General features: G+C 39.2%; 1 protein-coding gene across 7 annotated transcripts in view; it reads right to left on the bottom strand.

Annotated features, from left to right (window-relative positions):
- The window catches only part of LOC127433449 (homeobox protein cut-like 1), a 180,552-nt gene that overhangs the window by 31,589 nt on the left and 124,914 nt on the right, over positions 1-24,049 (bottom strand). For 2 of the 7 annotated variants that reach the window (XM_051685366.1, XM_051685365.1), the window contains exons 9-20: positions 23,371-23,419; positions 22,072-22,176; positions 19,231-19,395; positions 18,133-18,191; positions 15,821-15,869; positions 13,324-13,420; positions 10,939-11,667; positions 6,415-6,495; positions 4,379-4,480; positions 3,563-3,649; positions 2,382-2,845; positions 1,078-1,410 (exon numbers count right to left, since the gene is read on the bottom strand). In XM_051685366.1, coding sequence (XP_051541326.1) covers positions 1,078-1,410; positions 2,382-2,845; positions 3,563-3,649; positions 4,379-4,480; positions 6,415-6,495; positions 10,939-11,667; positions 13,324-13,420; positions 15,821-15,869; positions 18,133-18,191; positions 19,231-19,395; positions 22,072-22,176; positions 23,371-23,419 — 2,320 coding nt within the window. The remainder of the gene's footprint in view (positions 1-1,077; positions 1,411-2,381; positions 2,846-3,562; positions 3,650-4,378; positions 4,481-6,414; positions 6,496-10,938; positions 11,668-13,323; positions 13,421-15,820; positions 15,870-18,132; positions 18,192-19,230; positions 19,396-22,071; positions 22,177-23,370; positions 23,420-24,049) is intronic. The other 5 variants (XM_051685372.1, XM_051685367.1, XM_051685371.1 and 2 more) reach the window with 3 other exon arrangements.

A 24,049-nucleotide genomic window follows, 5' to 3' on the forward strand; every position in this document is an offset into this window, starting at 1 on the left:
TACTGGCCTAAGTAAAAAGAGCTCACCTCTCAAGTCTCTATGATATTCTGGTACCTATATATGGACTGGGTCCCTCCTTCAACTTAAGTCCCTCCTTCAACACATTTTTTTGTTTTTGTTGCCAGTTTTATCCTCCACATGAAAATTGTAATGGAGGGGGGTTGTCACGCTGGACGCATCTGGTGGACAACATGGCGCGTTCTACAATTCAAAACAATTGTTTTCTATGAATGTATGCACACCACTGTCACGGCTTGGCATCTGTTGGCGGCACCCAGCTACGACTCCAGTGGCTGCTCAAAATTCTGCAGCGCCACGCATATAGTTTTCCATTAAATTCGACCCAAATCATTATCAAAGGACATAGATTATTTACTTTCACCATGACTAGATGATACATTGTGTATATGCATCTTTCATATAGCCTACACTATGTATGCTTAGTTAAAAGTTTGTCTTTTTGTGGTTTGACAGCTTGAATGAAGCCTATTTTAATTGCATAATAAACGTCACCATTTCTAATCGTTCAGTTTGCGCAGTTACACCAGCTTCATACACTAACCTGCAAACTCATCAACGTCACTTTGTTCATTCTTGAAGTACAAAAACCTTTGTAACTTTTGTGTGTATGGTGACTAGATTTACAACTTTGGACTGCCACCTGCACAGCATTGTCACGTGTCGTGTGCGATTCCGGTGTGATGAGGCAGTTCTCGTCCAGTGTGCGACTGGCTTAAATTTAATTGCTTAGTAAATTAGTAGCAAGTAGTAGGAAGCCGTAGTAAAATCACTATAAACACACAACTCTGATCACACATTCTAAAGCCTAGTAATGCACAAATTTTCACTGTTTCTTTGCAACCGCAAACAGCCTACCGCTTCGTGTCATGCCTAAAAATCCTGTTAAACACACGTGGTAAAATCACTATAATGCACAGCTTCTAGTGGCTTATTGCTTTGCTACACTACAGACCTGACTGGGCCAGCAGAAAAAATCCTCATTGTTTAGCCCTGCATTCCTCTGGGAATGAAGGACGAGTAATCGATGGAGATGTGTCTAATCTGAAAATCACTGACCTTCTCTCCAAAGATCCGCTGGCAGATGCCATTCTTGGCCAGCTTGTCTTTGACCTGCTGCGTGAGATCCACAGTGTCCACTTCTTGGTACATGTAGTACTCGTACTGCTCGGGTGTGAGCGGGGGCACCACAGGTTTGACAACTTTGGGGAGGGACATTAAAGGTGAGGAAGAGGGCAGTGGGCTGCTCTGAGGGGTCTCGCTGCCACTGGGCATTTGTAGACTGAACTCTGAGCTCTGGGAGTATGGCGACTCTGAGCTGGGCCAGTCCTTCCAGTAATCCAGAGACGAGGCAGGAGCCATGGGCGCAGTGCTGCCCAGCCGAGGGAGCTTCTGGTGGGGGGCAAAGAGTAGGAGAGTTGGGGGTGAGACATATGGTGAAACTGAATAAGGCTCAAGGAGGAGGGAGTGGGAAGTGGGCTATTCTAGAACTCTGCTACGTAAGTGTGCCAATATTCTGCCTGGACTTATAAATTAAATATACCATATCTATAAATAATAATAATTTATTCTAAAAATAGTTATTATTTAATCTTTATTAACACTTATAAAACAATATTTAAATATACTAAATATATAAACTAAATACAGAATTAATGAAATGGTGTTCACCATATGTAACATACATGGCTACCTAGAGTACACTGTAATTTAGTGAAGCTAGACAATATGATTGGCAACTAGATTTTTATATTTTCTGGAGAAAATGTGAGTGGTGCTTGCCTGTGCAAAACTCACCACCACAATGCTAGGGTGTCCTGAGTGGTTGCCAGGGAATTTCAGTGCGGTTGCCAAGGTGTTTGCTAATTAGCTACTTACTGGCAAGAAGGAAAACCAGCCCACCCCCAAGTATCTATGATATTCTGGTTCCTAGATATAGCTTGGGTCCCTCCGTTAATGCAAGTCTATAAAAAATGTTTGCCCGTCTACCCCACATGCATGGACGTTGACAAGTCTAACACGTTACATATTGCGATACATATTTCACAATTCAATATTCAGTATCATGATACATCACAATATCACAATTGGACCACAATTAAAATGGCGACAGACATCTCAGACAACTTGCTTCTTCATTAATGAACTTTAGGACATTTGAATACACAAATAGATAAATGCAAATATTGATACAGGAAACTTAAGTACAATACAATATTGGTACATGATTGTATTGGCAAAACCCTACTTACAATGCATGTATTATAGGGCTAAGCGACTTTATCAGTGGTGTTAGTTCATGGATTGTCCCTTGTGGACCCCTCTTGAACCCCTCATGATACAACTTGGTAAAAGCACTATACCTCCTTGCTATCCTCTTGACTGTGGGCATCTTCGCTTACAGTGGGCTGCATGGTTCCACGACGTTCAGAGAGACCAGAGCTCCACCAGTGCTCCCTCCAAGAACCTAAACCTACACCTCCTCCGCTCTCAGAGAGACGACCAAGCTTGACCCCTCCATCCAGCCCAATCTCTGACACGGCCACCTCACCTATCTCCTTCTTCACCCCAGTGTGGAAGTCCAGGAGAGGGGAAGTGGAGGGCTTCTTCAGAGACTGAGCAATAGGTGTGTAGGGCAAGGTAGAGAGCGGGGAACCCAAGAGCTTGGAGCCCAGGAGTGAGAGATCGGTCGGGGCCATGGAGCTGGCCTTCAGTACGGGCTCCAGGGAAACCTGCTGGGCCTCCATCTCTCTCCGAGCCTGCTCAAGAATGGAGCGAATGTTCTCATCGGAGTTGCTGGAGGAGGATGGAGGCTGAGAACTTTCAACTGCAGGAACAGAAGAGAACATGTGAGTGGTCACAATTGGTTGTATTATCTAGTAAATGCTGCCATGTTTACTACTCAATTTATAGAAGTTAAAAAGGGTAGTTCATGCAAAAACGTAAATTCTGTTATAATTTACTCATCCCCATGTTGTTCCAAGACTCTTAACAATTTAAGTTATTTTTAACTGAAACTCTGCCATTGTTCTTAAATATTAAAGCATCAAGCATGAAAATCCTTCAACTGTTTTTCTTTTAAGTTCCACAGAAGAATGAAAGTCATAAGTGTTTGGAACAACATGAGGGTAAGTAAATAATAACAGAATTTTTGGGTGAACTATCCCTTGAAAGGATCCTGGTATTAGATCCCGGCCCTACACTCAATGAATTATAATTTGATATTTGATGTGTCATATAGCATGTCAATGCTGTAATCCTATAATAATAGTAAAAGAGCTTATCTGCAAACAGTTTTATATAATAAAGCTACACAAAGGGCAAGGCAAAGTAGACAAAAACATCTGTTTTCTGTGAGTTGTATATTTAAAGATCTCTCAAAACTTGTTCATACACAGGGTTTTTATTGATGTATATTTATTACATACATCGGTCATAAAACCCCATGACTGATTTATGACAGAAGTTCATTGAAAGCAGTATGTTGTTGGTGTGAGGGGGAAAATCTGGGAAAAAACTTTTAATAGACAGTACAAAACCTCACCAAGTCTTAGACTGTGTGCATATATTTGGAAATAGCTGCCCGACCCTCTGTGGTAACCTGATCGTCGTTGCCTCTCCCCCACGCCGTCTGCAGTGGCAGGTGGGGTAGAGACAGTTAGTTTAATTCCAGTACACAAGCTTGGACAGGAAAAGGGTAAATGAGGGAATTTGAAACATTCAAAATATGGGGACATGACCGATATACTGTATTACTTGTTGTATTTGTTAGTTCGCTTGGCAGTTACAGTATATTACAGTGTACCCAATGTACTATGTCACCGTGAGGCTTGCTATTTGACATGGCGATGCCACAATTAATTCCACAAAAGAGAATTCCTAAAGAAATAGTTCACCCAAAAATAGTTCACACAGTCTTATGTTGCCATACGACAGCTTTGTGTGACGAACAGACTGAAATATAAGTCAGTTCCTCACGTAAAGCTATTGTATGGCTTCAGAAGACTTGGAAAATAGTCATATGGATTACTTTTATCATGATTTGTAAACATTCTTTGCTCAAAGAAAGTAAGTCACATACAATTGAAATGTCATGAGTAAATGACATAATTCTCATTTTTGGGCGATTTTTTTGGGTGACTATTACTTAAAAGAATCAGTGGATTACATCTCCAAACTGACTATCTAATTCAACTGGCTCATTTGTAAAACAGACTATACTGTAAGAATGACTTTGCTGCATTACAGAGGTAATAGAGAGACCTATCCTCAAGGAAATGGCACAATATTTTAGGGGTAAAATGTAAAAACACGTGAGAGCCTTGATTTCCTATCTACCTGATGGAGGAACATGACTCACCTGCTTTCTGAACTTGTAACTCTCTCTTAGCCTGCTCCAAGATGGACTTAATGGCCTCATCGGAGCCGGTCTCAGATGTGCGGATGCGTGTGGTGATGTTACCTGTGAAAATATAAAAGGTTTAAACAATGCAAGGTGCAGAACTCAGCCAAAGGAGGTACAGCTATAAGTGGCACTTCATGTGTAACAAAATATAAACCTCTTTTGTCCTAAAATGGAGCACAGCTTGCACAGCTCACATACCAAAGGTTATATTTAAGTTATACATCACCCAAAAAGAAGATTGACTTAAATTTCTGTTAGTTTCTCACACAAAGCTATAGTATGACATTTGGAGACTTGAAATATATAGTGCACGATACATATAGACTATTTTAATGGTACTTTTATGGTGCTTAAAAGACGTGATCACAAAGAACTGTCATTATATATATATATATATATATATATATATATATAGGAGATTCTTCAAAAGTTCTCCTGTTTGTGTTCCAAGGAAAAATAACAGCATATGGGTTTGGAACAGCAAAAGGGTGCGTAAATGATGACAGAATTTCCATTTTTGGGTGAAATATTCCTTTGATGTTTAATGTTAATAATGAAAAGGCATTCATGCAAGCAACCACAGTCCTAGCAAGTTCAAACAAGAGCAAATACACTCTTATTCTAGAAACCAATCCATCAGTTATGCTAAAATACAGACTGGCACTGTTTTATTTTATGGAAAGGAAATCTTGCAACCAGACTCAATGGCACAGAACTAAAAAATCATTACCATAATGTTTACTTGTCTATAATACTGCATATATCAGCACCTGCACTGCCACTGGCTAAAACAGCACTTCCTGTACACAGACTGAAACCTTTTCCTGTCCTCTTAAGTCCACAGACTTCACATAAAGAAATTGCCAACATTTGGACAGAGGCCCATGAGAAACAAAGAACTCTCATGAAGGGATGATCAGACGGGTCAAACAATGATAATAAATACAGAAAGAGAGTGAGAGAGATAGAGAGAGAGATAAAAAGATAGGAGCAGAGGAAAAAGTGGCAGAGAGAAGTGCCCTCTGATGGGGCGATGAGCAGTGGGGCAAGGTCAGAGTCACTGGTGTGTGCGGAGAGCAGCTGGACATTTGTATGAGGTGGAAGTAATGCTCTCTCTCTCTCCTTCACACACACAGGGGTGGCTAGCCACCCACAGCGCCACCCTGGGGGAGACTCAACCACCAGTTATAATGTGGATCTGCCTAAAGGATTCACACACACATATATACACATATTCTGACCACGAAATAACAGGACAGGCGTTTCAAGGACCTCCGTGATGTACAGTTACATAGAGAACACTGATTTAGACTTGATAACACTCATAGAAAAGTTTTCCACAGTTTGAAACTAAGTTGAGATGTAGCACAGATATAGCGTTTATTGTAAAAAGCTGTATTCAGGGTCTTTAAAAGCGATAGTTCACCCAAGAATGAAAATTATGTCATTATTTACTCACCCTCATGTCGGTTTAAACCTGTATGACTTTCTTTCCTCTGTGGAACACAAAACAAGATGTTTTGAAGAATGTTTACACTGCTCTCTTCCATACAATGAAAGCAAATGAGGACTAGGGGGTGGCAAGCTTAAAAAAAAGACATAAATGCACCATAAAAGTGGTTTATTCGACTCATGTCTTCTGAAGCCAAATGATAGCTTTGTGTGAAACAAACTGAAAATTAAGCTGTTATTCAGTGAAAATCTTGTTTGACAGCTGTAGTCACCATTCACCTTCACTGTATGGGAAAGAGCAGCTTGGACATTGTGCTATAAATAACTCCTGTTGTGTTCCATGAAAGAAAAAAAAAAGTCATTTTTGGGTGAACTATCCCTTAAAATTTCAGTCACACCTCTTTCCCCCTGTCTCTCTCACTGTACACTTGTTTTGCAACAGATTCCAGGCCAGAGATCGAGAAGAAACAGACCAGCACAACAAAAACATACAGACACTCCAGAAACCCGTAACACGAGAGGGAAGGCGTGAGACAGACCTGGCCGTGTGGAGCCTTCCGAGCCGGTTCTTCGCTTCGGAACATCCTGAAACACTCTGTTCAGGTTCTGGCCTGGGTTTTCTGTTGGAAAACAAGTGGCGGAAGATAATAAAGTAAGACCAAGCCCTAAACTTCTGCTGTCAATTGTCCAATCATCTCCAGGGCTCAACAATAAGGATGGCCCGGGGCCAGTGCAAGAGAGTTTTGGACAAATTGACGGAACGGTCACTTGCCCCATCGGGCCAGTGCTGCGTTGTCACTACATTTAACATTCATTGATAAAGTACATGTGTTTTTAGGCTTTAAAGCTGAAGTGTGTGCACTTTTTCAATGTTACAAATACTTTCTCCTATCCTGGCTTAATATGCAAAGTAAACTACAAGCAAGTCATTTGTAGGTTGAGTTCCCTAAAAAGTGTAAACACTGTGGCTCTGTGATGCTATCAATACATTGCTTTGCTTGTTTGAGCATCCCAACCAGACTGACACAACAACATTGGCTTAACCAATGGCTTGAGTTTGGGCGGGACTTTGGAGGGTTTGGAAACATGTTTGAAAACAAAATTCCACACTTCAGCTTTAAACATTTGGTTTCCTGGGATGTATTGAACATTGCTGATTTAAATATGTTACCAAAGTATGTAGCTGGCATATACTGACCCCCCAAAAAACTAAGTTATTAAAGTTAAATTAAACTTTAAATGCACTTAAAGGGGTGGTTCAGACTGAAGGCATTCTTGAGAAAAAAAGTTAGATGCATAGCAACCAATATAACACAACGCATGTGTCTTGAGACGATTTTGAAAGGTAAAGTATTTTTTAACTCGACATAGCGCGTAAAAAGTCACTCCTACACGAGATCAACCGTCAAAGATGTCCATCAAATGCATGTTTAAATGGATTTGTTTTTATAAAAACAGCACAGACAGTATGAATAGCCCCTAAGTCGCTATAGATAAAAACATCTGTAAATGCATAAAAATCCAAATTTAAAAGCAAGGTTTTGTCGAAATTGCCAAAATTATTTGTGACGGACTTTAAACAAATCAGTAAATGTTTGCTGCATATGCCACACTTTTCCAAAAAAGGGGTATGAATTCAGAACTTCATGGAGTTACAGTACAGTTGTATTATTTCTAGCCATTACTCCCAATAAATTATTTGTAGTAAATTGTTTCTTTTTTGTTTTAAGTAAAATTACCATTGAATTAAAAATAAAAAAAGCAATTTTTTTCTGATGCAAATGTAATATGTTGCTAAATATATATACAGTACTGTGCAAAAGTTTTAGGCACTTGTGCAAAATGTTGTCTTCAAAAATAATGGCATAAGTTTTAATTTATCAATTAACATCATACAAAGTCCAGTAAACATAAAAAAGCTAAATCAATATTTGGTGTGACCACCTTTGTTTTTAAAACAGCCCCAATTCTCCTAGGTACACCTGGACACCGTTTTTCTTGGTTGTTGGCAGATATGATATACCAAGCTTCTTGGAGAATTTGCCACAGTTCAATCTATTTAGGCTGTCTCAATTGCTTCTGTCTCTTCATGTAATCCCAGACTGACTCGATATTCAGTGGGGGGCTCTGTGGGGGCCATGCATGCCATCTGTTGCAGGGCTCCCTGTTCTTCTGTTCTAATATTTTCTATTTGCAAAAGTAATGTTTGAGAGTCTAAAATGTATTTTTCCTATTGACACACTAAAGCTGAAGATATAAATAACCATCTCAAGACAAATGTTTTTGTGAAACATCTTAAGTGCCTAAAACTTTTGCACAGTACTGTATATTGTTTAACAGGCATGGCCAGTGAAAATGACAAGTAAAAATATGAACTACTTCCAGCAGAAAAAAATCCTTATTGTTGAGCCATGATCTCATATTTGCTCTTGGTTGTCAGAATTTCTTCACAATCAGTGTTGAGAACACTTCCATTAATAATACTAATCACATATAATACTTTTACATTGACTGACACGTGTAAATATCCTTTGAATGGTAGTTTGTTAAAGCGTAAACACAAAGACCTAGTCTGACCTCAACGAAAGCCACCTGCACCCAGTAGAACTCACTCAAGTGATTATATCAACGTTAATGTGTTCCTTTAGCCTGGGTCTTTGATGTGAATGAGTGGGTTTTTAGGTTTTTACAAAGTTTATACTCCCATGGGAGACCACAATCCGACGGTATGGAGGCAGCCAGCCAGACCAGACTCCCTTGAAGACGTTCCAAACTGGTGTGCAGACACGCGGGCAGAACAGTCAGCCTTTTTCAGCTGCGGCTCTGTTTTAAAACTATTGCCTCACAGCTAGACTGAACAAACTTAGACTCGGCTCAACGCGGCTTCTAGGTTTCGCAGCCAACTGCCCTCATATGCAAGTACTCTCGCTCACGCTGGGCTGGGTCTTCATTTGTTCGCTCTAGCTGTGAAGCACAGACTTGAAGCAAAACATAACGCTCGCAAACCTCTCTGAACTTCCTCTTCACCCCTAAGGCTGAGAGCAAAATGAAATAAAGAGCAGACCGCTAAAGTTTAGCTCTCAACAGAGCGACACGCTGCCTCTGCCAATCGAGTACTACTAGCATTTTCGTCAGAATCTTGTAATCTGTGTGCATCACGTAGTCATACATTACATATTTTTTTGGGGGAAAAAAATTACCTTTGAGGGTTGTGTCTATAGTCGGTAAGGCCTGAAAAATACTGTGCGCAAGTACACAAACGCTTCTAGCTACGCTAGTTCAATTTCACACGTTGCTTTCTAAAACACTTAAGAACATGCTTTGCATTCTCTGTGTTGCCACAAGGGGACCTATTGCTGTCATTAAGGCTAAAGTACACCTTGGTTTCCCGCATGCCATTATGTTTCGCGCACCATGCACGTGAAGTAAATTTCATCATCAGCACAGTCTGCACGGACTGTCCGCATGCAGCCCAGATTTTCTTCCCCTTGTGTAACTGTACGTATCTGTGCGCATCGTCTGCACAGGAGCATAGTATCATAAAGGCAATTATAGTGTGTGTGCATCAAATGCGTCCGTATGGGCTCACGGTCAAAAAAGTTTACTTAAAGGATAGAATGGCTGACCGTTTGCGAAAGGTAACGGCACGTGGAAAAACGATGTATACCCTAGCCTTTAGCGAAAACAAGCAAGTTATTTAAAGTTAGTTACAATAAAATGTTGACATGTTTATAGCCAGCTACCTTAATAATAACACATCCGGTGTAATGGCACAAACATTTAACGGAGGTTTGCTACCACAATAGTAATGCAAAAATGCATGTTAAGGAGCCGTTCATGTCCTCTATGCATTCTTGTGTTCTGTCTGCGTTATTTTAAAATTTTGCTCCATGTAAAATTATGTTAAATGTGCCTATAAACGCACCTTCTCTTCAATTCTGCTGTGCTTCATCTAGCTGTTTTCAATGCTAAAATGCGTCCTATAACGCAAACCCTTTTGAAAATTAATTAAGTGCATGATATGAATTATAGATATCTAGAATTCAATTTTTAATGCAATTATTAATATCTGTAACTGAATTGTCACTAGCAGAATTTCACAATGATCTGGCATTCACTCAACATTCAAAACACAATTACTTCTTACTAGTTAAAATTTCAAATTCACGTATCAGCTATGTATATTGATCTTTCTTTATATCAGTAACTACACTGTTATTTGTGCAAATCCCCATTCAGATGTTAACAATGGAATTTCAACTAGTAAAAATGCTCACTTGGTTTTCACTGGTGGCAATGTTAATTTCAGATTCCTTAAATAGTTAGAAAGCCTTTTAAGATATCAGTAATTATTCTTTAATTTATTGATATCTGAAATACATTTCCAGATATCTGAAATACCAAATCTGACGTTGAAATAAATTTACAGATATCAAAAATTTGCATCAATGTAACTTTTTAATATCAATATCGTGTGGTAATTCCACAAGTAATGGCGTCATTTTGTATATCAAGAATTAACATTTTTACTAGTGCAAAAGTAATTACTGATTTCAAAAAGGAGCATTTTCACTATTATCAATTCCTTTGCTGATATAAAAAATCTGAATTTTAACTAGATTACACTATCTATCTATAATACATATCCTGCACATGATTAAATGTCAAAAGGGCTTGCAATATGTTCTGTGTAAATACAACACATTGCAAGAACTGTGCGCTTGCAATGTGTCGGACAAGCATTTGCATACCTGCGTAGAGTATGTTTCTAGCCTTAAGCTTACCGGAAGGGAATACGTGGAATATCACAGCAAATTAGCAAAGCAGTTTCCTTTCTTGTTATTGCACATTTTGCCTATTTAAAGTAATATTTTTGTGCTCCATACATGAGATTGATAAAACATGTGCCCATGTTTAAGTTGCTTACATGTGAGAAAAATCACACCGTGCCATTACTGAATATTTCATCACATGCATAGTATAACAAACGTGCACAAGGAGATCATCTACGATTATGGTAGTGATAACAGGGTTAAGTCTTTTCCTCGGGCTCAGTCACTGACCTCTCTGTCTGCCCTGGATGCTCCTCAGTGCCAAGATGTTCTGCTCATCAGAAAGGAAGTGTTTCATCTTATGAAAGGGCTCTTTGCCGCGGATGGTTAGTTTGCTCCAGGGTTTGGGCCGAGCTAGAATCTCACTAACTGAGCCTTGAGACAGACCCAGGACGTAATGACCGAACACACGCTGGCCAATGTTATGTTTGATCAGTTGTTCCTTGACCTGTCGGGCAATCTCTGCCGTGTCCATTTCCTCGCCTTCCGATGTGCTGCCCGCGCCCTCCGATTGGCTGGGAGAAGGCGCCATACCGTTGACCTCCGGGCTGCCCGCTGACTGAGGCGGTAGGGGGCTGGAGAGAGAGTTGGTTGTAGCGTAATGGGGCGGCCCGAACAGCACGGAACTGGGAGAGGGGTCTTGAAGGGCTTTGGTGTAGATGGTTTGCATGAGCTGCCTCTGTAGTAGGGAGTTGAGTGCCATTTTTCCAGCCAGCGGGGGGAACGTGGCACCCACGCTGGCCATGCCCGGGGTGAAGAAGTCTGGCCCAATGCCTGTGGGAGAGAAGGGGTGGGTACCGTTGGCACTGGCAGCAGATTCGGAGGTAGCGGTGCCCGTCCTCATCAGCAGCTGAGGGGAGGGGGGAGGAGGAGACCCCTGGAGCATGGTGGGGACCGGAGTGGCAGGAAGACGCTGAGGGTTTTCCTCACTGGTTTCTTTACTTTTCCGCCCCAATGCTCCTACAGATGACAACAAATAGTAGGTGTTAAAACTGACAAGAAAATCATGGGTACTGTTTTAGACTTATGCTAAGAATATGTAAAAGGTAATGTACAATCAGCCAGTCATTATAGAAAAAAAAAAAAAAAGAAAAAAAACCCAGACCAAAGGCTGAAGGGCTTTGTTTTACGACAATGACCTTCTGACTGTACATTAATCTGCTTATTACATGGCTACTTACCACATAAAGGAATAAATGGACATGAAATATTTATTTGAGTTGAATTTATTATATTCTGAGAGAGGAAAAAGGCCGCAGAGTGATACGAGAAATATGAAGCTTCCACAGCTTTGTAGGAAACAAGTTGTCTGGGACAATGGTCGATTTGACAGTTTAGTGGTCATTATACAAAAATATTTGACCACAGAATTCTGCAATTGACCAATCAGAATGAAGTATTCCAGAGAGCCATGTAAAAGGAAGAATTTACCATTACACATAAAACCACTTTATTGACAAGCTGCACATTGTAACTGTACATTTATTGACAAAGACAATAGTAAGGGGCCAGATTCGAACCTGCATCACCCACATGAGCACCACAGCCCAATGAATCTGGAGCATGTATGCGAACCACTGCACCATGGATTTGATAGTAAAAAAAATTATAATAATTCAATAACACAAATAAAAAAATAAAAATAAAATGTTTTTCGTTCAGAAACAAAGAACCAAACACTTGCTTTGCATGTTTCAAGAAAATATGTTGTGTGTGTGTGCATGCCATAGGATGACGTTTAACACTGATCTTCTCTGAGGTCTCTAGACTAGCAGGCATGTCCAGAGATATAAGCCCAGGCAACTGTGCGTGGGCTACCTGCTCATGCTGTGGGGACGCTTCACTGGAATGGCTCGTGGGTGTCAGTATGGTTATCCTTTCTGCCTTTACAAAACACCTCTGCTGCGTGTGCTTCCATAACAATACCATCACTTTATACAACTGAGGCAAAATCAATATCCAGTGCAATAGAATTCTGTTGGCCATCAGACAGATACAGCTACGATACATGATTCTCTGTTACTGCCATAAGCAGTGGATGCCTAGTTTAAAAATGCTAAATTTGTGATAGAAAGTCACATTTAAAATGCAAATTAAATGTATGATCTCCATGAGGGTGTCCAGAGGTGTTCCGTAATGACATTTCCAACCTCATACACAAAGTGAGCTCAAAAGGGCAGGAAAAGGGAAATAAGGCCTAATTATCACATTGGTCTCCGCTAGGCGTTCAGGATTTATGCAAGCCCCAGGTGACCCGATCTCTCACAAGCCAAAACATTATATGTTGCTGTCTCTGAATGAACAAATGAATGAACTGACCTTAACAACAAGGATGCCTCAGAACCCAACTCGTCACTATCAGGATTATCTGTTACGATATTTATTCATTTTTTCTTGAGGCAAATTCAAATCGCAGCAAAAGCAAACTTGTCAGAGAAGTTCTGAAAGTTTTATGAGGTCATGTCTTTATAATTCATTAAGCATTTTAATTTTAATTTAGGTTTTGAAGCAAGCAATCAATTAAGCAATTCTTGCATTTGAAATGCAGCTTAGCTATTTCCGAGCAACTGGCTGGAAAATGTTCCCCGGAAGAGGATGGATGCCCTGGAAACTCACCACTGAAGTCACTATTGGCCAGTCGTTTAAAAGCGCTGTCTGACAGCTGGCTGTAGTCTTTCCCCATCAGCAACATCTCTAACGGCTTGGAAGAGTCCTAAAAAGAGCGAGAGAGATGGGGGGGGGGAATAAATAAGATAAAGAAAGAAAAAAATTCAAGAAATAAAATCTCAGCTTTATTATAAGCTCTTTCACCTTGAAATTTTTCAGAGAAAGAAAATGAATGAATGTCTTTCTCTCTTATTTTTTTTTTAAGAAACAAACAAGGACAAATTCATGATGTGATATTCAAGTTCAGATTTCAGAACTTATTATCTAACAATCTCAACCAATACCTAACAAAGATGCTTTCCAAAAAGCATCAAAAGCAATAAAACATGATCCTCTGTACCATTATAAAATACTAAAATGACTTCTATTATAAAACCTATTACAAATCTATTATAGAAAATCCATTATAGTCATAAGCCCAAAGTATATTTTGGTTTTGACTCGAACGCTTAGCATCTGCATACAGTCATATTTTCAGCCTTTCAAAGTATACTTCATTTAACTGTGCACGAATATAAAGGCAGCTGGCGCATGCGCTACGACTGAGGGACTGGACTATTTATCTTCAAGAGTTTAGACCCATAAAGATGTCTATACATTCCTTCAAAAATACAAATGCAGGTATCTCCTGATCAGTGTTGAGTAAGTTACTTAAAAATAGTAATCCACAACAAATTTAATCAGATTACTTTACTAATAACTTAATTGAAGAAGTAATCACATTACTAATGACTTTACTATTAAGTTAAACACTTTTCCACTCAACAAATTCAAAATAAAATCTATATTTCTTTCTTGTTCTTTGTTACACACAAATCATTCACTCAGCAAATCACATTTCTCCTTCAAAATGACTCGTTACGGGCCATAATTCATGTATTTTACATAAATAATATTTTAGAAATAAGTATAACTCAGGGGGGCCTGGGTAGCTCAGCGAGTATTGACACTGACTACCACCCCTGGAGTTGTGAGTTCGAATCCAGGGCGTGCTGAACGACTCCAGCCATGTCTCCTAAGCAACCAAATTGGCCCAGCTGTTAGGGAGGGTAACCTCCTCATGGTCATGATTAGGGGTTCTCGCTCTCAATGTGGGACGTGGTAAGTTGTGCGTGGATCGCGGAGAGTAGCATAAGCCTCCACATGCTGTGAGTCTCCACGGTGTCATGCACAGCGAGCCACGTGATAAGATGCGCAGATTGACCGTCTCAGAAGCGGAGGCAACTGAGACTTGTCCTCCACCACCCAGACTGAGGTGAGTAACCGCACCACCATGAGGACCTACTAAGTAGTGGGAATTGGGCATTCCAAATTGGGAGAAAAGGGGATAAAATAAAAAAGAAATAAGCATAACTCTATAATGTACTTAAAAGTAATTAATTGAAAGTCAGTAACAGTAATCTGATTACAAGAATTTAAAATATAATTTATTACACTACTTGTTTTAAATTAAAATTAGATTATAGTAACTAATGACTCTGTAACTGGATTATACCCAACACCAGCAGCCATATCACCCTGTAGCTCAAGACTGGTTGCCTACTGAAGCTAAGCAGGGCTGAGCCTGGTCAGTACCTGGATGGGAGACCTCCTGGGAAAACTAAGGTTGCTGCTGGAAGAGGTATTAGGGAGTCCAGCAGGGGGTGCTCACCCTGCAGACTGTGTAGGTCCTAATGCCCCAGTATAATGATGGGGAAACTATACTGTAAAAAGGCACCATCCTTCGGATGAGATGTTAAACTGAGCTCCTGACTCTCTATGATCATTAAAAATCCCAGGACACTTCTCAAAAAGAGTAGGGATGTAACCCCAGTGTCCTGGCCAAATTCCCCCATTAGCCCCTCTCAATCATGGCCTCCTAATAATCCCCATCCATTAATTGGCTCTAAAACTCTACTCTCTTCTCTTTACCAATAGCTGGTGTGTGGTGAGCATAATGGCGCACTATGGCTGCCGTCGCATCATCCAGGTGGATGCTGCACACTGGTGGTGGTTGAGGAGAGTCCTGTGTTCACTGTGTAAAGTGCTTTGAGTGTAGTGTCAGAAAAGCGCTATATAAATGTAACACTAATTCATTCCTTCGCTGTTCCTGACCTCCTCACCCACGCTCTAGACTTGCGCATCCACTGTTGTTGTTTCTACATTCGTCTCCTGTTGTTTACCGGCAGCGATTACATCGTCATATAGAGCTTCTTTGTGACAGCAATGGCTTAACTGTGAGTGCTGCCACCACTAATTAGTGCAATAATTCCAGGCGCATGCGCATACTACACATTCAGAGTATGCGTGGTTAGAAACATCAGGCTGCGCTCGAGCACTCTGCTGATTACGAAATTCGCATCAGGCGTCCAGTATACAGAGACCCAGCTTTCGTGTCTGATCAAAGTATACTTTGGGCTTCAGTTCAAGTCAACTTGGAGTCCACTATTGAGGTGTAAACTCTTACCTGTACTGAAGAGTGGTCTGACGAATTGTGCTCCACAGATTTCAGGGTGCTGGTGAAAGAAAAAATATATTTTGGACTAAACAAAAATAAAATAAAAAACAGGTCTAAAAAGCAAAACGTTAATCAGGAATCCACTAACAAAACACTTCAGTTTCTGTTTCAGTTTATGCAACTAACTCTGCTCAGCTCAATAATGTTTGAGCAATGTCCGCAATCGTGATTTAAAAATTGTTGAGGCACCAACAATCACGTTGCCCAAATTAACCTGTGTGCCTAACTGTGCACCACTCTGATGTATTATCTGGGAACTAAACTGACCCATTTTCAAAAGCCTTTGAGGTGAAAACATTCATTATATTACGGTGGAATGCGCCTTGAGCAGACAACAAGCAATCAATATACATTCAGCAAAACAGCTTTTTAGGCCAATGGTCAGAATAGCACAGATCTTAACAAGACCCTCTATTCACAGATTACTAGCTTTATAAGTCCCAATTTGGAATATTACGCCTGAAATTGAGTTATGCAACGAACGGCCAGAAATCTCCCAAACCCTCCCAACACATGCTGATAGCAGAGACGCGCGAGCCAAAAACACACACATCACTCAATTAGGTTATCGCTGATGCAAACTACGTTAGCCTTCTTATTACAGCTGTGGCTGAATATAAAACACAGCAATCGCACAAAAACACAAACCCCTCCAACAACAAAGCGTGCTTAATCCGCTTTCTCAAAAATAAGACCCAATACTCCTAGCATACCTAAGGTTCTTTGAATTTATTAAACAGAATGGAGATTGCCGCAGAGTAAAATTCCTCTCCGTAAAATATGGGGAAGGAAAGGTCCAAATACGCTTGTGGTGTGCAGACGGACTTGTGCCGAGAAGCCTGGCAAACTCGGCAGTTCATATCTTCGCTGGCTACATTCTTTATCAGATCATATTCAGTGAATCTGACAGTAAAGTTCAAGACCATCAGGTACTAAGAACTCCTAGTTTAAGCCCTTTAGCAACAGAGGAGAAAAAAAAAGAAACATGAAGAACAGCATAATGGAGCAAGATAAAGGTTAAGGATGGTCTGAGGGTTGAATATGAGATCCAAAATGGTGTAGTTGGATAAATGGTGCCAGGTCAGGCCATTCCCAACAAAACCTTTGCTTACTTAAGGCCTACATTATTGTCAATTTATGGTACAGTACCAGTCAAAAGTCTGGACACACCTACTCATTCTTTATAATTACTATTGCCCACATGTTAGAATTTTAGAAGTCATCTAAACTATGAAATGGAAGTATGGAAATTATGTAGTAACAAAATTTTTTAAACAAAACAAAACTCTTATATTTTAGCTTCTTCAAAGTAGCCACCCTTTCCTTTGATTACAGCTCTGCACACTCTGGACATTCACTTAACCGTCTTCATGACATATCTATTTGGGCTTTTAAACAGTATTAAAGGAGTTTCCATGTATGATGGATGCTTATTGGATACTTTTTCTTCACAATCCAATCCACCTCTAATTAAAATGCAAATTAAAGTAATTAATACGTAGGAACAATTTATATTTGTCTACAAAACTTATTTCAAGCATTTAAGCTTAAAGGAATATTCCGTGTTCAATACAAGTTAAGCTCAATCAATAGCATTTGTGGCATAATGTTGATTACAACAAAAAATAATTATGACTCGTCCCTCCTTTTCTTTAAAAAAAAAAAAAAAAAAAGCAAAAATCGAAGTTACACTTACAATGGAAGTGAATGGCGGCAATTTTGGAGGGTATAAAAGGCAGAAATATGAAGCTTATAATTTATAAAAGCACTTACATCAATTCTTCTGTTAAAATTCATGTTTTATTTGAGCTATAAAGTTGTTTAAACAGTCATTTTAGGGTTATAGGGTTTGTTGACATTACATCGTCATGGTTTTTGAGTATTTTAACGTTTATGGATTCACCCCATTCACTTCCATTATAAGTGTCTCACTGTAACCCAGTTTTTTTTTTTTTTTTTTTTTTTTTAAAAGGATGGACGAATCAAAATGTATTTTTGTGGTAATCAACATTATGTCACAAATGCTGTCGACTGAGTTTAACTTGTTTTGAACCCAAATTATTCTTTAAGTCTTTGGACTGAAACGTATATTCGGTCATGTGTCTCAACCTTTTGAGTGGTTGTGTATTATACACGCTAAGCCTGATACAACATTTACAGTTACAGTTAAAATAATGCTAAAATATTCACACAAATGGATGAAGCATAAGGATTATTTGAACTGACAGATTTAGTGCTTCAGAACACATTTTGTAACTTACCCGAGTTCCCGTTTGATCTCTTCATAGTCTGACTGATCTTGAAGCTTTTCTTCAAGTTGCTGGGAAGGGAATAAGCAGATATACTTATAAGCAAATTTGTCATGTGAATCAGTATAAGAATTGCATTTACAAGCCCTATAATCTCACAATCTGCATCAAGAGTGAACAAAGTTTTACACAGAGATTTTGCTTAAATTAATTGTTTGCCTTAAAATGATAAGTCATTATATGTTGTTCCAACATGTTGGTTATTATTACTATTATTATAATTATATTTTTTTTGTGAAACACAAAAGAAAATGTTTGCTTTTTGTGTATGTTTTTTTTTTTTGTTTTTTTTTTTTTTTTTTAAACAGCACATAGGTTTGCAAAGATGGCTTATATGTATGTATGGCAGTGTATATGTAAGTTAAACTTTGAGCATCCATGTACAGTAATACAGTGTGTGTGTATGTGTTCATAAATGACTCTCCCTGCTCTGCACATGCTCAGAGTCTGCAATAGCAGCAGTAGTGTATAGTCTGCTACAGGCTGGGCAGATCAGAGCTTGCATGAAACTCAGCGATGGCTTTGTCTCAGCTCAGTCTCCTGCCATCCAACCAGCTGTCATTCAAACTCTAAACACTCACTACATGGGTCAAATGGCTCGTATGGGCCGCTGCAACATTTATAGGCATGTCCTACAGCCGCAGAGCAGAGATCAGACCGGTGCCACGAGCAAAACCGTCCACTTCATCCAACATGAGAGGACAATTTTAAACAGCCCGTGTCTGGAGTCCAGTGTTAATGTGACATTACATGGCAACATTACTCTACAATGAACCACTAGGTCTTTAACTCATTGTTGCGGTTGCAGTAACATGGTTCAGTGATGGTATCACATTGTAATATAATATATGGATAATTACCATAATTACGTGCTTTGGTATTTCCCAAATGCCATGGCATGGTACTGTCCAAAAAACCCTGGTATTACTACGGTAATACTGTGAAACTTCAATACTGACTGTCAGGTACAAATTTATGCTCTACTTGATGCATTACCTATTTCTCAACCTTTCATTAATATGGTTCATATTTGTCACCAGTCTGACTGACCTTTAGCAGGGCTTCTTTGGAGCTAAGCTGCTGCTCGAGCTGGCTGATCTGATTGGTGGAGGTCTCGCTGAGCTGAGCCAGACTAGCCTGGAGTTTCTGAACGTCTTCGGCCAAGCGCTCCACCTCTCTCTCCTTCACACCCAGTTCTGCCTCCAGAGACTTCTCCTGCACACACAAATACAAACACACCTATTGGTAAACACACACACACACACATATATGCACATTGTGAAATCCAACTCTGAGCTGCAGTATTCCTGTTAATTAGACTAGTGATACTATAAAGGGTAATACTTTCTTTGAAGTCTGTTTATTAAATGCTATATAAAGTATTATATAAAGGCATTATAAAGGTATTCATAATAGCTTAAAATACGCATTGCAATCCTATAAAGAAAATCATCATTACTGGATCACCAACACTCACATAAAACATACAATATGATTTCAGCTGTGACATTGATGGCACTCTTATTAAACCATCTAGCACTGTAAGAAATCTGGGTATCATTTTTGACACCTCCCTCACTTCTGAAGCTCATATTAACTTCCAAAACTGCATTCTTTCACCTCCACCGCATTGCTCGACTCCACCCATTCATTAGCCCTAAAGATGCCAAAACCTTGGTTTATGCATTTATATTTTCACACCTCGATTACTGTAATGCCCTTTTCATTGGCTTACCTGCTAACTCCATTGCTAGGTTGCAATGTATACAAAACTCCTCTGCCAGAATCCTTACAAACATCAAGCATTCAGCTCACATTACTCCTATCCTGTTTGAACTACATTGGCTACCTGTTACATCTCGCATTAAATAGAAAATAATCCTACTAGCATTTAAATCACTCCATGGTCTGGCACCCTACTATCTCTGTAAACTACTTCTCCCTTATATCCCGACTCGCTCGCTTCAGTCTTCTGGTCCGGACTCCTCTCTGTCCCCAGATTTCAACTCTCTTCTATGGGTAGCAGGTCATTCAGTGTAGAAGGCACCCAAAATTTGAAACTCACTCCCACCGACTTTTCGTAGCATCACTTCTACCTCTGAGTTCAAATTACAACTTAAACATATTTGTTTTCTCAGTATTATCTGTCTTGATTGTTACTATGCATTATGTTTCTCTATGACTGTGCGATGTCTAAGTGTTATTGAATCATGTCTATGTTATGTCATTTGTATTTGCTTTCCTATGACTGTGCAATATTGACGTATTATTGTATCATGTAATTAATGTGAAGCGTTCTTGTGCTCTGGAAAGATGCTATACAAATTAAATGTATGATTATTATTATTATGCTGTTTTTGTGACCATATTAATTGAGAATAAATTGAATATTTGTGCTTATAAAAATTCATTTGTCACACCGCAAGACCATTTAAGATGAACTAGTGAAGGCAAATAATAATGGTAAGTGGTAAAAACTTTAAAGAAATTATGACTAGTCGCAAAACCTAAAATGTACACTTTCCCTTATACATTCATATAAATTGTAGCCTTAAATCTTGATCAAGATCTCCTATATACAATATATTGTTATATGTATAATAATTATATATACATTAGTACACTTATGATTATGTGCGTTATAATGTATTGTAAGGGGCCATTTAGACCAAATGCGTTCTTCCACTAAAAAACTAGATGAAACACAATGGACTTGACACAGCGTCTAAAAAATGCGGCACTTCTGTGCAAAATCCTGAAAGAACAGCAAGACGTGGCACAACGACCAAAGACATCCATCTAGTGCAGGTTTACATCAGTGCTGTCAGTCGATTAAAATATTAATCACGATTAATCGCATGCTTTTTCATAGTTAATCGCGATTAATGATTTTGCTGATTTTGAAAGTGTTTAAATTTGACTCTATATATACTTATTTTCCTGTCAAAATGCATTTAGTTCCTTCTGCAAAAAAAAAAAAAGAATGTTAAAATGTTTCATTAGCATTTTCAAAACAAAGTATTCCACAGTATAAAGATAGAAATGCACTAAAATAGCACCAACTCAAATAAAATTAAAATTTCCCAAAGTCTAAGTGGGAGGTTGACTAAATGAAAGAACTAGTCCCCACATAGGTTCCCCCCTCATCCTGCGCAATATTAATCGGGGCTTTTCACAAGTCACATTGATATGTTTCTCGCCATTTTGAACTTGTTTTGTTGAGCACTGGCACTGCGCACGTTAATGATACTTCATCCAAATTGTCTGGTAAGATGGAAGCGCAACACGGCGCTGGGGAAACACTGATGTTTTACTCTAGCGAGTCATGTAAATGCAGCTTTTTACAGGTCCCATCTGGGTTTGTTTTGTACAAAAAATATGGCTAAGTGGTCCTTTCTCCATCACTAGAGCACTGACATGGGATCACTGTTGTGTGTGTTTGCAAAGGTTTTTGAAAAAAATTGTTTAATACGTTAATCGCGTTAAAGAAAAATGATCGCGTTGAAAATTATAAATTAATCGCATGTGTTAACGTGCTATTTTCATCAGCTCTAGTTTACATTGAAAGGCAATTGAAAAACAGCACAGCTGGGAGCAAGAATGTTTTCGGTGTGAACAATCTCTACACATGTTTACACAGAAAAACAATTGGAAAACAGTGCAAAAAGATGCTGTGTGTGTGGTGTGAATGGCATCTACACATACAGTACTTGCATAGAAAAACAATTGAAAACCAGCACAGATGGGCACAAAAAAAGCTTTTTTACAAGAATTATTCACGAGATCTGATTTGGTGTATAATAAGGCATTATAAAGCATTATTTAAAGGATCCAGAGTTCCCTCCTTCTATATGTCCCTCTCTGTGTGGATGTGTAGTGAATCCCACTTACCGTATCCGGTGTTTTCTGGATCTGATTGGATGGTTGAGGGGACTTGCTGGCTGAAGTAAGCTGCTCTCTCAGACTCACCGCCTCCCGCTCTGCTGCCTCAGCCCTCTGTGGGCCACAAACACAACAGACAGGTTAAAAACGTACCCAAGTCGAGGATATATAACCATTATATCAACTGACTGTCATAATAGTGAAGACCGGGAGCTAAAAGATCACAGTCAATAGCCTGCTTTTATAGCTGTGCTGAAAAATGTTAACTGAACTCACATGGGTGCAAGAGAGCTAATGCAAAACCTGGCTGAGCGCTCCAGTATTCAAGCTGAAGTACGTCAAGGTACGTACGGTCGGTTGCATCGCAGAATATGCAAATACACACACAGTTCCTTTTAAATACAGATTGAGGTGTTAATTCATTAGTTGCCCTAGAATGCATTCCTGACCTGAAGAGAAATGGGTGGTTTCACTTAAGTTACATATATTATGAAAGCTGCTTAAAGCGTTCAACCTTTAGCCGCACAGAATCTAACAGCACCATCTTTATGCATGTATGGTAATGATGAGCTTAATTATGCTAATTTATTCAAAACGTCTACGTAACAAGTCTTACCAAATGTTCTATTTTCTGTTCATTGGAATAATAATAATGCTAATGAAACAATGATTATAAACTTTTGGGTTTGGGGTTTGTTTATTGTTTGCCCTAAATTTTCTAAAATATAAAACGTAGATTACTATGTTTCAAATACATTTTACAAACAGATACATTCATAAAAACAGATTTTCAGTACGTAAGAAATAGGTAATATATTACGAAAAAAAATATCATATTATATTACACCTTAAATAATATATTGTATACAGAACAGCTATCCCCCCAAAAATTCCTCAAAAAATAAGGTCAAATAAATGACAAGATTGATGACAGAAAAAATCCTAAATCACAAAAGCCATAAAAAGACAAAAAAAAAAAAATGTATATTGCATCACATAAAAGATTTCATATCCGTTTAGATTCACCCATTGGGGCTCACAGCTCGAAAAGTGAAAGGAAATGATGGATTTCTCCCAAAAAGAAAGCAGATGGAGGGAATTAGGATAGGTAGAATGTGACTATATGTGACTCGCATAAAGTTTGTGCACTAAAAAAAACTTTTAAACTTCAGCTGCACTGCATTTTTAGCACAGTTCATTATTAAGGACTGTAGTTATTAATAAAACACCCAAACAAGCTGTTTTTGTCTCTTAGATTTGCATACAATAGAAATACAAGTCACATTTCCGTGAGGAATACACCTTTACCTGATTGGCTTGTTCCAAATCTGTCATCACCGCTTCAATCTCATTGGCCCTGAAAAAAATAAGGTGCACATTACTAATGCAGGCAAGAGGGAAATAGTAACAGAGGTTTGTTGCAGTAAAATTCAGTGATGCAATCTAACGCAATGCAATAAATGGGTCATGTTAAGAATGGACCAGGTGGGAGAGAAGACCTCACAACAACATAAAATGTTGTGCCACTTGCGTGTGCATTTGCAATTATGAGTGTGTTGTGTATCATGTGGCTAGATGTGTTCGTGAGAGCATTCATCATGCGAGCATCTGGGTATGAGTGCCAGTGTGTGTGTTTGTGTGCATGTATAGTGATCAGCATTTCAGTCTGACTTTCATAAGCCCAACATGCATGTAAACACTTGCACACTCACTCGTGTGCACACAAGCACAAGTGTACACACTATCGCACACACAAACACGCACAGGCCATTAAGCCCTCTCAGTTTCACAGTAATCCTCTGGACTGTGAGCTGTGTAGCACAGCAGTGGGTTCACGGCTCAGCCACATGGACAAGCCCAGGTTAAAACAGAGGGATTACACTAATATAGGCATCAGACTCCTTTTAATGCACACTAATCTGATATAATATTCTCAATTCTGCTAGCGCAGAGCTCAGCCCAGCAAATGGCATGGCTTAGGTGTGTA

The sequence above is a fragment of the Myxocyprinus asiaticus genome, chromosome 43 (assembly GCF_019703515.2).
Source record: "Myxocyprinus asiaticus isolate MX2 ecotype Aquarium Trade chromosome 43, UBuf_Myxa_2, whole genome shotgun sequence".
NCBI classification, from domain to species: Eukaryota; Metazoa; Chordata; class Actinopteri; order Cypriniformes; family Catostomidae; genus Myxocyprinus; species Myxocyprinus asiaticus.